General features: G+C 32.1%; 1 protein-coding gene across 1 annotated transcript in view; it reads right to left on the bottom strand.

Annotated features, from left to right (window-relative positions):
* LOC118204866 (uncharacterized) overlaps nucleotides 1-16,127 on the bottom strand; it is a 149,173-nt gene that overhangs the window by 55,776 nt on the left and 77,270 nt on the right. Inside the window, exons 5-6 of the mRNA XM_085815097.1 lie at nucleotides 9,573-9,692; nucleotides 6,459-6,609 (exon numbers count right to left, since the gene is read on the bottom strand). Of these exons, the coding sequence (XP_085671223.1) occupies nucleotides 6,459-6,609; nucleotides 9,573-9,692 (271 nt within the window). The remainder of the gene's footprint in view (nucleotides 1-6,458; nucleotides 6,610-9,572; nucleotides 9,693-16,127) is intronic.

Raw genomic sequence — 16,127 nt, 5'->3', positions numbered from 1 at the left:
GGGTGGCTCAAAGATAGGGCACGATTATTGGATGTAAGATGTCAGAAATGTACTCATCTGTATTCAAATTACCGTCGATCCAAACTAGAGCTGTGCGTGCCATGTAGCCAATGGCTGCCCAAAAAATCACACCAGATGGAGGTTGCCTATGCCAATACTGAATGCAAGAAGACGATGTACAGTCTCCTCGGAAACTCCAGACACATATACGACCATCAGAATACTGCACGTCGAATCGGGACTCGCTTAAAAAGGCAACATTCTGCCCTCCTGTACCCAACTTTGTTTTCTGGCACACCAGACTTGCCATCTCCCTCTATACTGCATTGGCAAAGCAAGACTAAGTAATGGTCACCTTGCTGCAAACGTAAACTCTCGAGCTGATACTGGGTGTGCTGCAAACATGCCCATTTCCTGGTTAATGGTCTGTCAGTGGTCGTACAGTTTTGCAAGGCTGACCACACAATATGTCTTTCCTCTCTGGCAAGGGTGTTGAGATCCTGTATGCTATTCAGTATGACCTTCAGCAATCCACTGGTTCTATATTCGCATGACAATGGTTGGATGTCGACCAGTTCGGCTGGCAATATCACGGAACAATAATCTACACTTTCAATAGGCAACAATCCGGCCTCTATCGAATTTTGAAACTTGCTGACAAGCATTTCCTCTTCTTATTCGAGGCATAACATGATATTCTGAGCAAACTCCAATCTTATAAAGCACTTTCCGAATGAGAAATCCACAATTTTTCTTTTATGCAGTGCTTCAGATGTTGTTTCTCCCTCCCATGACGTCTAAATGTGCTGAGATACTAATCATTTGCATATCCCAACTTCTTCCCTTCATGTGATTTTGATGTTTGTCAGATCATTCCTCCCTGGTGTTCCAATTTTAATCACCAGCAGTGTATAATAGTTCACCCGAAAATTCTGGCATCTCCACAAAGCGAAGAAAAATGGCAAAAATGCAAAGTATAATCATTAAAAATATCTTCAAATTTCAAAAGATTTTTATAATCTAAAAAGAATCTTAAATAAAAATGAAAACTTATCCTTAAAATGTAGAAAAAATTAAAATTCTAAAGTGAAAAAATGTTTGAAATTTCCAAAAAATCTTAACACAAAACTTTGCTAGATCCTCTTATCAAAAACCAGTGAAAGTGAAGGAAAAAGGCAAAAATACAAAGTAAAATTATTAAAAAGATTTTACTAATCTAAAGAGAATCTTCAATAAAACTGAAAATTTACCCTTAAAATGTACAAAAGATTAAAATCCTGCAGTGAAAAAAATTTTTAAATTTCGAAATCATCAAGTTTTTTTTTTTTAATTTCCAGGGGTGTTTGTGGGACCCCAAAAAATTCCCTGAAACTTTTACGGACTTACTACCGACATTTTGGAGTTTCGAGAAGGGGGGGGAGAGAGAGAAATGAAAAATTACAATTATGAAGTATTGAATGACCTAATTATAAAAGTTCAATGAATTACTTTTTTTGCAAAATTAGTAACCATAAATTTTCAAACATATAAACTACTACATTTTATGTAAATATTTTAAATTCCCCGAATTAATTCTTTAAAAAAATTATCTAATTTCTGCTTTTTTTTATTTCTTTTTTTTATTTTTTATTTTTTTTTTTTTATTTTCTGATGTTTGTGGGCTTGTCTTTCTTTTGTGGTGAACTTCATAATTGCAGGAAGGTTGACTTTTATTTTCCTCATTTACAGTTGAAGAAATTTCCTCGAGAACTGCACATGCAGAGGTAGAAGCAGTTTGCTTTTCTGCTAATGTAGAAGGCTTTTCAGAGACTTTTATAGGTGACTCATCTGAAATCCATGTTTTTAAGTCCTCGTCCTCTTGATATGTTTTCCAACTTCTGTTTATATTCAGTAAGAGATCTTTGTGAATTGGATCAGTCATTGGATTTTTTTAGCCATATTTTTCACATAAGTAAGTCATCAGTATTTTTTGAATTAGCATAATTACTTAAAGTCATTGAATGTCTAATGCACTTTGAATATTTTATGTGCGTCACAGTTTTAGAATGATTTGTGAAAGCCTTGAATCCTTCCCCACCATACTTCAGCAGTGAGTTACAAAAAACACAATATGCTTGTCCAGCAACATTTATTTTCTTGCACCATGTGCCGATAGTATCCCCATTACCATCTCTCCGTTCAATCCAATTCCACCTAAATGCATTCCGGACACCTTCTTCTAATTGTATAATATCAGTATTTATATCGAGAAATTTCATAGTGAAATTCTCTTGCGTACCTAAATAAAAAAATATTTCAATAAACGAAGCGAAAAATTTACACGTGCATCAATAATTGAAACGAAAATTTTACACAGCGGAGGAAAAAAAGTTGAGAAGCGATCAATGACAAATAGCTAATACGGCGAAAAATCCCCCTTCTCTACTTATTGTCGCCACGCCAGGAGAGATAAGACCTTTGAACCCAGAGTCACGTGATCGCACATCTGGTCAAATGAAGTCTCTCCCTTTTTTTTTCTGCCGCGTAACTTGCCGAAAAGAATCCAGAAGAGAATGTCCGAGAACCGTGGGGAATGAGTCATAACTTGCAATAAGGAAAGAACAAAAAAGAAGTTTTTTCTCCCTTTTCACGCATTATCACTGCCTTTGGAGAAAGAAAGGAAAAGTTTTCACCACACACACTGACCTTGCGTTTTCTGCTTTCAAAGCAAACAAAATTACCCAGATCAAAATAAATAATTCATTATTATTCCTACTTCCTTTTGAACGACGATCCCCGGAATTTCCGAGGATCGAAGTTCAAAATCCCCCGAGCACAAACACCCCTGAATTTCAAAATAACACAAAACTTTGCAAGAACCTCTAATCAAACACCAGCGTGACGATGAAAAAGGGCCATTAGAAATTTTGTTAGACTCTCAGATGCCAAGGGTTGCTAGTTTGGCTTCTTTGGCAAAATTAAAAACCATATTTAAACTAGCTATCTTCCAAAAGGTGAATTAATGCTACAAAGCAAAGAATTTTGAAATTCAAAGAAAAAATTTCACATTTTGAAAAGTCAATAAAACCAAAGAATTATTCTCAAGTGTAAAAAAAAAAAAAAAATAAAAAAAAAAAAATAAACACTTCCGAGTAAATAAACACTTCAAAAAGTGATAACATTATAATAAATATACAAATTCCAAATATTTAAAATATTTTTAAAATTTCAAGAGACTTAAAAGGTAGTCAATTTTTAGTAATTTTAAACTGATCTCTAAGTAGCCTAGAAATTTCTTAACACATAATGATATTAGAGAAAAACTTTCAATAATAGTATGATTTCTTAAAATTTTTATTAAAATATTACAAATTCAGTCTTAGGAAAATACAAAGGAAAGTACGAAAAGGAAGAAATTAATGATTTTACTTGTTATTTTTCTTTGCTTTGGGGAAGAGGCAGCATTTTCGGTTGAACTATTATAATTAAAATGCATTGGAATGGTTCATCAGCTAATTCTGGATACAGAAAAGCAAGTATTTTTTATGGAAGAGAGAATTTAACTGGTTTCAATGTTTCCTCCTCCTGATGACATGTCATTGAAATTGATTGAACTTCTCTTCTTTCATATTCTTTTTTGTTCGTTATTTTTTTTATTTTTTTATTTGGGTTTTACTTGTTTGAAGAATTTTAGTTTTAACATTTGTTAAATTCTTCTTTTGTGCATTTATACGATTTTTTGAAATTTATTGCTTATGAATTTCAATTTTTGGTCTTTGTAAATATATATATGAATACATAAATGAAAAATTATATCCTAGGAAATGTAAAGTAAAATTTATATATGGATAGAGGTAATATTCATTAACATATTCTTAATTAAATTAAAATTTTTAATCTTTCCAGAGATAGCGTAGAATTAAGTCCTTTTAAAATAAATTTTGAAATTCAATAATTTTAAAGTTTTTTCCCCAGTATTTCTTTGCAAATTATATATATATATATCTACATAAAACTGTTTCCTAAAAATTATATATGGAATGATTCTTTTTGACTTACCAAGGAGTTATAGTAGTATCAATAGTATTTGCAACATTCTTTCAGACAATGCTGCAGTTACTGCATAAAGTTACAATGATATTAAAGTTGAACTCAACCTACTAATTTAAATAAAAGTTTCCCTGCTCATTACATTACCACACCATGGCTACCCTAGCATATTACTTCTCCCTCTATTATCTTTGCAATGCCCTTCTACAGCCTTCTTTTGAGTAAATGTAATGAGAACTTTCATCTGGGAAAATTCTACAACCTCCATAATTTTTTTTTTTTTTTTTTTCTTTTATCAACATTTTTGTGTTTACTTTCTCCTTTACTTCCAAATGACTGAAATATAGTGCTAATATGAGGTAGGATTCAAAAGTTCCCAGACTGAGTCTAGAACGTACAAATTATTATGAATTAAATTGCAGAAACACATCCTTCTTCAATAAAGTCCTTGTGCAACAACACACTTTTGCCAGCACCTGTAAAGTTCATTGAAGCACGTCTGGAATCCACTTTTGGCCATGTCCTTTATTTCAGCATGGGATGCACATTTATTTTCATCTGAAGATTGAAATCACTGACACTGCAAGCGTCTTGCCAGTTCAGGAAATAGGAAGAAATTGCAGGGTGCAAGATCAGGTGAGTAAGGAGGATGAGGCAAAACAGTTGTTTTCATTTTTTCAAGAATGTAATTGATGAGTAGGGATCGGTGAGCAGGAGCATTTTCATGCAACAGCACCCATGACTGCTCAGCCCCCTTTTTAGTCTCTTCTTCTGGATCGACTCACACAAACAACACAGGACTTCTATGTAGAGTTTTTTAGTTTACACTGCGTCCTTCAGGGATAAATTCCAGATGCACAATGCCCTGGATATTGAAGAATACCTCTAGCATGACCTTTCTTTTGGAGCGATCTTGGTGGAATTGCTGCTTCCGTGGAGATTATGGTGTTTTCCACGTTACCAATGTTCTCTTGATTTGAAGATCATACAAAAAACAAAATTTCTCATCTCCAGTAACAATTCTGCCAAGTAGGGAAGGATTTTTGACGACAGTCGAGATTAAGTCTCCCGCCATTTCCATTCGAATTCTCTTTAGGTCTACATTTAACATGCAGGGAACAATGTGTGATAACACCCTATGCATGTTTAGATCCTTAGTCAGTATCCGCTGACATGTGGCCTCTGGTATCCCAACTAATTCTGCTATTTGGCAAATTATTTGCTGCCTGTTCACATATACTGACGCAAACACTTTTTTGATTTTTCACTGGTGCACAAAGTCATGGGACAGCCACAGCATTCGTCATTTTCGGCACTTTCCCTGCCTTCTCTGACACACCGATGCGACTCAGGCTTGCGTTCTTGATAACGTTTCACTTCCATACAAATACTTCAACATTTTGAGAGTCTCAATAGCACTCTTTCCCAAGAGAACACAAAATTTGATATTGATTCCCTGCTCAACTGACATCATTTCTTTCTATCACCGGTTACTAAATACAAAAAAAAAGGTACGACAGCTACAAAAAGCACTGTCGTTGCAAGCTTTCGATCACGTGATTTGGGACAAACTACTTTTAGAAAAAAGGAAGAATATAGTAACACAAAAACATTCTTGTAGTTGCACTACTGCAAAAAATTTTTATGTTATAGACTCAGTTCGGGAACTTTTGCATCCTACAACGTATTAATAAGGTCCAATGCTGTTAACGATTTCAATTGAGAACCTTCTTCTTTTATGATGTCAGGGATGATAAGATTTAGTAATATGATTTAATACACAAAAAATTGAAAATTTCTGCACAATAAGTCATATATTTTTGGTCTTCTAGAAGGACCAAAAATAGGAGTCTAGAATAGTCTGGAATCTGAGGACAATTTTTGTACAGACAGAAAATTGAGGGTTTGCATACATTAGTAATAATTCATATTAGTAACAGTATTAATGTTACATAATTATAAACTAAACTTAAGTCAGAAATATTGTTAGTTAAAATAAAATTCAACTTAAAATTTTAGAAGACTAATAAAAAGGCATAACTTTTTAACTCAATGTGTATGCACAAAAATTCTTTAACAAAACATTTAAAATGATAATTTACTCGCAAGCTTGATTTCAGATTTTTCATATTCAGACTTCACTTCCAAGATACAATTTATACATTTGAAAATAATAAATAGCTCCATTTACATTTTTAAAAATGCAAGAAAACAATTTTTTAATCAATGTATATAAAAATATTATCTTAATAACAAATATTATATAATACACTTTTAATAATTCTTAGAAAAGAAAAACAAAATAAAAAAAAAAAAGGCATACAATTAAGGATTATAGCATAAAATACTTTTATGCATTCACATGGAAGGGTCTGTATCTGGATTACAAGAAAATAAATTTTAAAAGAAAGGATGGAACATTATAGTACCTAATATAACAAGACATCTTCCAAATATGCCACAGTTTTCAAGATGCAAGGTTACTAAATTAGATCCCAAACGCAATGCTCTTCCGACAATTAGAAGAACTTGTTCATTTAGACCAGTGCTTCGTGCATTTAGATGAACTAATGATGTAGTCTAGAAGTATTAAAAGAACAAAATATCAACATATACAGAACAAACATTTTGCGTATCTTTAGCCTTTAACTCAACATTAAAATTCAAATATGTATACATACATACATATGCACACACACAAACATATTTTTTTTTAAAATTATTATTGGAATTAGCAGTCCATCAATTTCTAGAATAAGAAATGCAATTCCAGTGATAATTCCTTTGTCTGCTCCTTGAGAAAGAAGGATTATCAGTTTATTTCAGCATTTAAATTTACACTATGTTGCCTTTAATTATTTAATTATTTATTTTTCACTTCCAGGATTAATATTGTGGGAACTGTAACTAAGATTATGTAAGAGTGCCATCTAGATTAGGGTGCGGTCAGATGAGATAAGACGTGAACGATACTCAGGGATGGACGTGTCCAAAATATTTCGACGCTTATTCTTTTTACTTTTCTTTTCATACAAATGTAAATAAATAAATCCTAGTTTAACTTCATGAGTTGTAGTTATGCTTATCAATCCTTCCCCATAATATTTTGGACTGCAGAATCTTCTGCGTACACTGCTTGAATCTCATTGCAAAGTATGTCAATGTTACGTGCTCCACGATTGTACACTTCATCTTGACTGTGCCACATAAAAGAATCGAGTGGCGTAAGGTTTGGGGTGCGCGCAGGAAACTCGATTGGTCCCCTACGTCCTATCCACAAATTTGCATGGTGTATAGAAACAAAATTTGCATAGAAACAAAATTGCATGATCATGCAATTTTGTTTCTGGATTAAACAATTATCAAATTTCAAAAGAATTCAAAATTCACATATTGTTTTCTTATTTTTATATATTTAGTTAGTTAGCTAGCAGAAAATTGCCCAACTTTAATCATTTTTATTTTTACATATTCAGTTTTGCTTTCTTGTTTATTTACGTACATATATATATTCCCCAAAAATCTCACAAACTGTAAAAATAATAAAATTTTATTCAGCTTAAATGAAAAACTCTGTTACAATAATTCTGTAATTTATCAGTGAGATTCTGCACATTTTACCAAATCTGTGTCAAAAGAATCATCAAATGCTTAATCACAAAATGCCAGATAATTTATGTTGATCATAATGATGAACTACCTTACTATGAACAGCAATGATGGAATTAGAACATTCCATATAATTTGATAACTAAGCCCAACTTCTATCAATAAACACTTGGGTAATCTATCAATGGGCAGCGTGTAGAAGAGCTTGTGACATTATCATACATTTTTGCATTTTGCAATAAGACATCAGTATTTCCAGTCACAACTGTTATTGAAATTTCAGAAGCATACTTTAAGGCAGTACATACCCTACACTTTGCTTCAATTATGTGCAGTAACAATACCTATCGCTGCAATGACTCCTTCAGCCTTTCATGAACATATATTTATTCTACTCAATATTTCCTTTATATGCCAGCACATTCAAATGTGCATGATCTTCTAATAATGTTGCTAATGCTTTATTTACAAATTTTCATGACTATGCTATATACAGGGTGCATCAGAAAAATGTATACACACTTTGAACTCTCATAGAAAATTTATTTTCCAACCTACAAAGGTTAAATTTCTCAGAATGGTAAGGTTATTCTCCAATTTGATAAGTAAGTGTACTTTCTGATCAAACTGAATGTTCTAAATGGTATTTAAAGTAAATGTTGAAACGATAATCTTCAGCATTGATATATTTCTGAGTATGAGTCGGGACCGATTCTGTACTTTACACCAAAGTGTCCAATGGGATTTCTGTGCACATCGCTTGAATCTCATCCCAAAGTGTGCCAAGGTTAAGTGGTTTATGACACTTCACCTCATCTTTTATTGTTCCCCCCCCCAAAAAAAATCAAATGGCATTCAGGTCCAATTTTGTGAATGGGTTCAGGAGATGGTTACACATGAACCGGGATATATGAGTAACATTGTTTCGCTGGATGAAGTATAATTTAAACTTAATGGAATTGTCAATAGGCATAATTGTGTGCACTGGATTGAAGATAATCCTCACATTACTGTTAAGAAGGCTGTGAATTTGCCTGGTGCAAAAACGTAGTGTGGTTTGTCTTCTAGGGTAAGCACTGGTTCTTTCCGTTTTGAAGGTTATGTAACTGGAGTCAAGTACCTAACAATCCTTGCTAATTCAATTTTCCCTGATAGTCTGTAATGTACAGTAATGCGATGTTTTATTGCCAACAAGATGGTGTCTTTTTACACTATCATAGGGATGTGTGAGATTACCTGGATCAAAATGTACCAAGCCAGTGGATAGGACGTAGGGGACCAATCGAGTTTCCTGCATGCTCCCCAAAACCTTACGCCGCTCGATTCTTTTATGCGGCACAGTCGAGATGAAGTGTACAATCGTAGAGCACGTAACATCGACATACTTTGAAATGAGATTCAAGCAGCGTACGCAGAACTGGACACTTTGGTGTGAAGTACAGAATCAGTCATGACTCATACCCAGAAATGTAATGATGCTGAAGACCATCATTTTGAACATTTACTTAAGTACCATTTGAAACATTCAGTTTGACCAGAAAGTATACTTATTTAATTTAAGAGTTCTAGGCTTCAACTGCACATTCAAAATCATTACGTTAAGAAAAAGGTCGACAGGTTTTTCTTAATATAACGACTTTGAATGTTCAGTCGAAGCCTGGAACTCTTAACAGCTTTCGATAACAGTCATGGCTGAGCAGATAGTAATGATCGAAAATAAAAAAATATGATGATGCAGTTAACACACTTGAGCTTGAAGAATTTTCAGTTTGTATTTCCATGCACATAAAATCATCTATGTAGATATTTATCCGATCATAATGAAATCCGATACATTTCTATGATTCAATCATAATGAAATATGATAAATTTCTATGTGCATTGATTGGTAATTGTTAAATCTTTTTTTTAATTAAACATCCTTAAAACAATACCTTCTTTAACATGCGAGAGCAAGCCTGCCATCCCCGACAATCAATATGCTTTGTAAATGATATATTTAGTTGAACAGCTGAGTCGTAGTACTCAATCATATCAAAAAAAGCTGCAGCACCCTAAAATTATAAACATAATGTTAGAGCACTTTTAAACTAGCAAAATACATGAATAAATTTACTATGCAAATTTTAGAAATGGAAAAAGTATTATATGAAATTGATAGTGCAACTGACAGGAAAAGGAAACTTACAATGTACATTTGATTACAAAACTATTATTTGTAACAGGTTGTTATGATTATGCTTCAATAAAATTCAGAGCACAAATGCAAAATTAAACACAGGGTTAGAGGAGACAATGTGTAGAAACAATACAAAAAGCACGGTCAGATTAGAAATGATAGAGAAAGAAAGAAATATTTGTTTTTCATCTAGAGAAAAAAAATAAAATTGACTTACAGCTATACAAGCTTTGCCATGGGGCTCGAGACTGTCCCAGAAAACTACAACTATTAAACATAAAAAACTAAAAAAGAAATGTGCCAATATAATTTGAACTAATGAAATGAGTTAATGAATTATATTCATTACTCTACATAATAAACTTCATTAATATTTTGTCCCACCTATTAATCTGTGTCACACAATAAAATCTCCATATTTGTATGCTGTAAATTTAGGAGAAAACTACATGCAGAGATTGGCTTACACAACAAGGAGAAAAATATACAATTAGAAGTTAAATTTTTTGGCCATAACCTAACAACCATATCATTTAATAAGAAATTAAAACATTCAAAATAAAAACGTTTCCAATTTTGCACTTATATTTATAGCTTGAAAAATAATAATACTTTAATAATCCTATTTTCTTTTGAACACATTAAATATTTCTATAAAGTTTATTTATATGCAGCAGTTACATATTTTAAAGTCTATATGAAGTACTCATATTTGAAAGTTTGCTTTTAAAAATACACCATTCAATTACTAAAAAATCATATTTTACAAAATATAACTTTTTTGGTCAACTAATTCAAAAGTTTCCAGATTTTAAATCTACTGACGCATGCTGATATTCTCGACAAGGTTTCGACAATTAGAGACAATAATCTATAACTTTGATATACTGTAATGTGCTATATGTATACTATATTTTAAATATGCTCTAAATTTAGGTATTTTTATTTTGTCAACAACAAAATAAAAGAGCATCAAGTACATATGAAATTTAACTTTTCTTTTCATAAAAGCCACAGTTATGCTCAAAAGAAACTCTAATGAATGAAAATGACCAATAAAATTTATCAGAAGTTTAGCATTTGAAAGAAGGTTAAATGTCAGTAGAATATATAAACTTGGCCAATTTCTCACGTGTAGAATTAAAAAAATGCTGAAAACGTGTACAAGATTATCACTGTAGGGCACTTGCACAACTGAAATGTCCTGCTGTTGGTACAACAGAAACACAGTTCATGACCAGCCTTTGTCCACTACACTACATGTGTTATATCACATTTTTACAAATTCATGGGAAAAGCTGTAGTTCAAAGGTCATCAGTAAGTACAATGCTGTCAACCAGGGTTCTGGAAAGTGAACCAGAGATAATTGTGAATATTTTTTCTCTATTGATTTTGTTGGGATCTGCATGACTTGTGATACCTAATATTCTCATCTCATTTGGCACAGGTATGGCTAATGAATATCATGCTACATCAGTGGTACACGAAATTTCATGTGCAAAAGAACTTCACAACAGAGTATGTGTAAAACTGGTCAAGGACGAGTCCTAGGCAGTGATGGTAGCTTTATCTTAAATGCCAGCTTATATCTCATCCTTGCTCACAGATCTAACATTGCGAAGGAATGGCAGGCTTCTTGCCGTCAGTAAAAGCCAGGACACTAGAGAAAACAAATGCACCTCTCTACTGAAGAATTCAGTGAAGTGTATGAATGAATCTGTCACATCTGCTTTGGAATCACAGCAGTAGCCAACCCTTGACCCCTAACTAAGCTGTACTCTTTAATGATTAGGAGATCCACCACCGAACAATAAGTAACTGACCATGCAACTTTCAGTCCCAAAAGCTCCAAGTTGAAATGGTACTCCATGCTTCCCCAAGGAGTTCTACAATGAATTGTTTCATGCAATAAAAAATGGATATAATACAATAAAAGTAAATAGCCAACACAGTGGATGGATAATGAAGCTCAATCAGAACATTATTCCAAACAACCTCTCTATCCATAAAAGACATTGCTATTTGTATGCTTATTGTTATTGCTACTCTCAGGTTGGAGTGATACATTTTCCTCTTTCTGGGTGGAACTGCATGAAATGCACTGTCTACTCTGGAACCAGCCATTTGAGTGATCAATAGACACTATGCTATCTTGTAAGAAAAAAAAAAAAAAAAAAAAAAAAAATGCCAACTAACAAATCATGTAAAAGACTGCACAGCTCTCAGTGAACTAAAATATGAAAACCTTCCTCATGTTCTAATTCATCTCCAACTGATTATCTTCTCTTCCACCATCTCTGCCATTTCTTAGGAGCAAAATATTCTGACAAAGAAGGTCTGGCATTCAGTTGTTAGCTTCTTTACATTACAGATTTCTTACTTCTTTCACCAAGGAACCTAATAATTAATAGAGCAAAAGTGAGGATGCCCAGGGAGATGACTTTCGCTAAGTGCTGCTGATTTCATCTACTTAGTATCTGAAGGTAACATATACCTATCAGAAATTACAGTCACCCAATTCAATAATTTGATCTAACTTTTCTGGAAGGACTGAATTTTTACTCCACAAAAACAGTGCTAAAGTTCACCCAGACTTTACTCAGCAAAAAGTTTTTTTTTTGGGGGGGGGGAGGTGGAGAAGAGTTGCTGCACCACACTCATTATTCCTCTGATGTCATGCAACAAGACTTTTAAAAGTGAGCCACAGGATTTACACAATTGGTGCACTAATTCAATAAACAGCATTTTGAAACACAGCAAGGACTCAGTAAAAATTCAGATTTTCATTCACGTTATTAATTCAAGGTGTTATAGTACCTGCAGTCTGATCACAGAAGAAGTATTTTATAAAGTCTTGACACTTTAGGTTTACATTTTTAATATATTCTTTTAACCAACGAGAGAAACTTTTGAATTTGATCTTCCTAAATCATTTAAATAAATTCAATTCATAACCTAATCAGAATTCAGCTATCACTTTGACCATTCTGTCTTGCTAACTAATTTTACTTTTTATTTAATTTTTTTTGAGGAATTATTATTTCAATTGTCATTAAAAATAAAAAGTTATATAAAAATTAATATCAATTCATTTTAGGTGCAACAAGTCAGGTAACTTGTTGAGAGTATTACAGCACGGATTCATTTTTACAGTGTACATCATTATTACTAAAATCTACTATCTTGTGACTTAAAAATAATATATAAAGCAATCAGATGCATACTAGTGAGTCTGAAACACCAGAAGATTCTTAATAATTTTCAGCCAGACTATATAAAATACAAAATGCAAGAGAACAATAAAACAACAGCAATTTTAATCAGTGCTTATATGTGGAGGTTTCACGAGATATGGGTAGCAGCTTTTAAAATACATGACAAAAAAAAAAAAAAAAAAGTATCGTAAAATAAAATAAGGTAATATATTAAAGTTCAACCAACAAAAGTAATATTCTTGTCTCACCACAATAAACTTTAAAATATAAAAAGAATTGTTAAAAGAAATATTTATTACATTGTGTGAATACTTTTTTTAAATGCAGTTAGAGATAGCTCAATAGCATGCATTTAGATTAGAAGCTCTCATTAAAAATTCAAAATAAAGCAGAAAAACACGCAAGAAAGAAAAGAATGCTAAACAATAAATGCAAAATGCTTTTAGATGATGTCAAAATGATGCCAATAGGCAACTTTTATTTGAAATTAATGAAGATGTTGGGAAGTAAAGAGATTTGTGCACAGAGTACTTAAGTTAGTAACAAATGCACTGGCAATATTAGTAAAATGAAAAATGAAACGTAGAACCTAATAATTAAAACTGGATACAGTCACAATTCATATTATTTTAGAAAGAAGTCATATATTTGAACTTTACATACCAAATATAATTTTCATATCAGAATGCACATACCTTATTTAATTTGTTATTCTCACAATTAAAATAAAATTTTTTACAGAATAAATTATGATAAAAATTACTTTAAAATTCTGTTAGTATCTTTATAGTTATTTTTAATAAGGAAAAGTACAAACCTCTTTCTATATAATAAATGCAGCTATGAAGATCTTATATCACTAATAAGGTCCAGATTCTGATGACATCATTATATTTCTGACAAATTCTAGGTGATGCTAAAGTATAAATAAAAATGTTTCACAGTCCTCTATCAATAGCAGATTTTCTATTACGTGTTTTAGTGTTCTTCATATTTGCAGAGTAAGTGTAATTATCAACAGTTTGGATCATTTTGTATTCTGCCCGCCCCCTCAAACTTTTATGAAAACAATACTAGCTTTTCATATTAATTCTCTTTCAAAAAATTTTGTAGTATTTTTTAAAATTTTTAATATTACACGAATATATATAGATATACAAGAACTTTTTTTACAATACAAAAGCCATTTTCAAAATCAAGAATTAGAAATTGAAGCCTTCAAAAATGTTTTGGAACTTACCACATAATTTATTACTCGATCTTGAGTACACAAGCCATATACTTATTTCAGTTAAATTCAAAATACAAAATAATAATTCAAATTTTTCAAAATTATACTTTTGCATATTTAAGGAAACTGGTGGTTAAGGGGTTTTTCTTAGGTTAATTTACAACAAAGAAGAAGCATATATAACAAATATTACTCAGGAAATAAGTAATTTAAAATGAACATTAGAGTGACAACATGACAAAGACATTCTGTAAATGTTATTGTAAATTTAACATCTTTCTTAAAAAAAAAAAAAAATATTTCATTGGTAATTTTCTTGACAAAGATATTTTATGTGTATGAAGTATAAACATATTCAGCACATCAGAGTCTAATTTTGTTCAGTTTTTCAATGCTTCAAAAATGATGTTTTATGTTATGATAAAGATATTAAATAATACAACTCATATTTCCTATCAGATTATCCAAATTCTTTACACTTTAATTGCAGTTAATGAACATTATGCTAATGATTAAAAAAGTTTAACAATGACATCGTTAGAATTTAGTTCATGAGTTCTCTATAAAAATTGCTCTAAATTACTTACTGTAAGCTCTATTCATAAGAAAATATTGTGAAATCATATTTTCATTCATGATTATTTTGATGAAAACTTAAATGGGTGTAAACTATTTTTCTATAAACTATATGGATATATTGAAAATAAGCATTTATTTCTTCTTAAATGAAATAATACATGATTATTTGGTACTTTTCCAATTAAAGGCACCTGCAGCTTCTTTTTTGGGGAGAGGGAGGTCATATTTTCTTGGTACTGCATATTACCAGTTTGGTTTGCCATCTTTTCTGGCAATAATTACCCTTACAACCATCTCTCATGCAACCATGCATTTTTCATCTAATCTCTCCCCCCCTAACTGAAAGAGATCATTGTGGGAAGAATGAAGGTGGCAACAGCTGAGGATTTCTGTGCGCTAGAGCCGGCAGCAAAAAATATTGGTTTGACCATCAAGAAGAAAAAAATAAATTCATGACAGTTTTAAATAGAAGGCATATCCTGCTAGCAATGAAAATAAATGACTACATTTTTGAGGAGATTGAACAATTTAAATATTTCGGTACGACAGTAAATAATAATAATGATAAAGCTACTAAAATCGTAAAGGGAATCAATATGCCTAGCAGATGCTATTATGGATTACAAAACCAGTTTAAATCAAGATGCCTGAATAGTAAAATTAAAATGCAGTTGTACACTAAGTAAGTTACATTACAGTTGTACATTAAGTTAGTATGGAAATGAGTGTTGGACAATAAATAAAGCAGATGAGGACATCTGAACAAGAATTTTTTGAGCAGTAAGGGAAAATGGAGTGTGGAGAATAAGATACAATTTTGAGCTACAGCAAAAATTTAGAGAACCAAATATAACAAAAGTTATTAATGCCTCTCAAGTAAGATAGCTAGGCCACATCTGCAGACATGAAGAAAAAAACCCAGTGAAGAAATTGACGTTTCAAAGGACAGAGTGAGAGAGGGGAGGAAGAACGCCATGAACAGGAAGACTGGTTAAAAACGTTAGTGTCAACAGGTGGAGGACTGTGGCATTGGATGGGACAAAAATGGTGGAAGCTGACTGAGACAGCCTTGGTCAGAAATCGGCTGTAGAGCATAACAACAACAACAAGTGGCTATTCTCTTTCTCCAAGAAAGAGAAATTCTTCACAAAGAAAGACTGAGGATGAAATAGCTACACAACATTCATTCTTATCAAGAAAAAAAAAAAAAAAAAATTCCGAACACGCACACACACATAGCTTGTTGAATCACACATTCCAATCTTTACCAGCATACTATTCATG

The sequence above is a fragment of the Stegodyphus dumicola genome, chromosome 4 (genome assembly GCF_044657685.1).
Source record: "Stegodyphus dumicola isolate Sdum_Otavi_A_Nest chromosome 4, ASM4465768v1".
In the NCBI taxonomy this organism is placed as follows: domain Eukaryota; kingdom Metazoa; phylum Arthropoda; class Arachnida; order Araneae; family Eresidae; genus Stegodyphus; species Stegodyphus dumicola.
The sequence above is the reverse complement of the archived record's forward strand: the minus strand, read 5'-3'. Positions and strand labels throughout refer to the sequence as shown.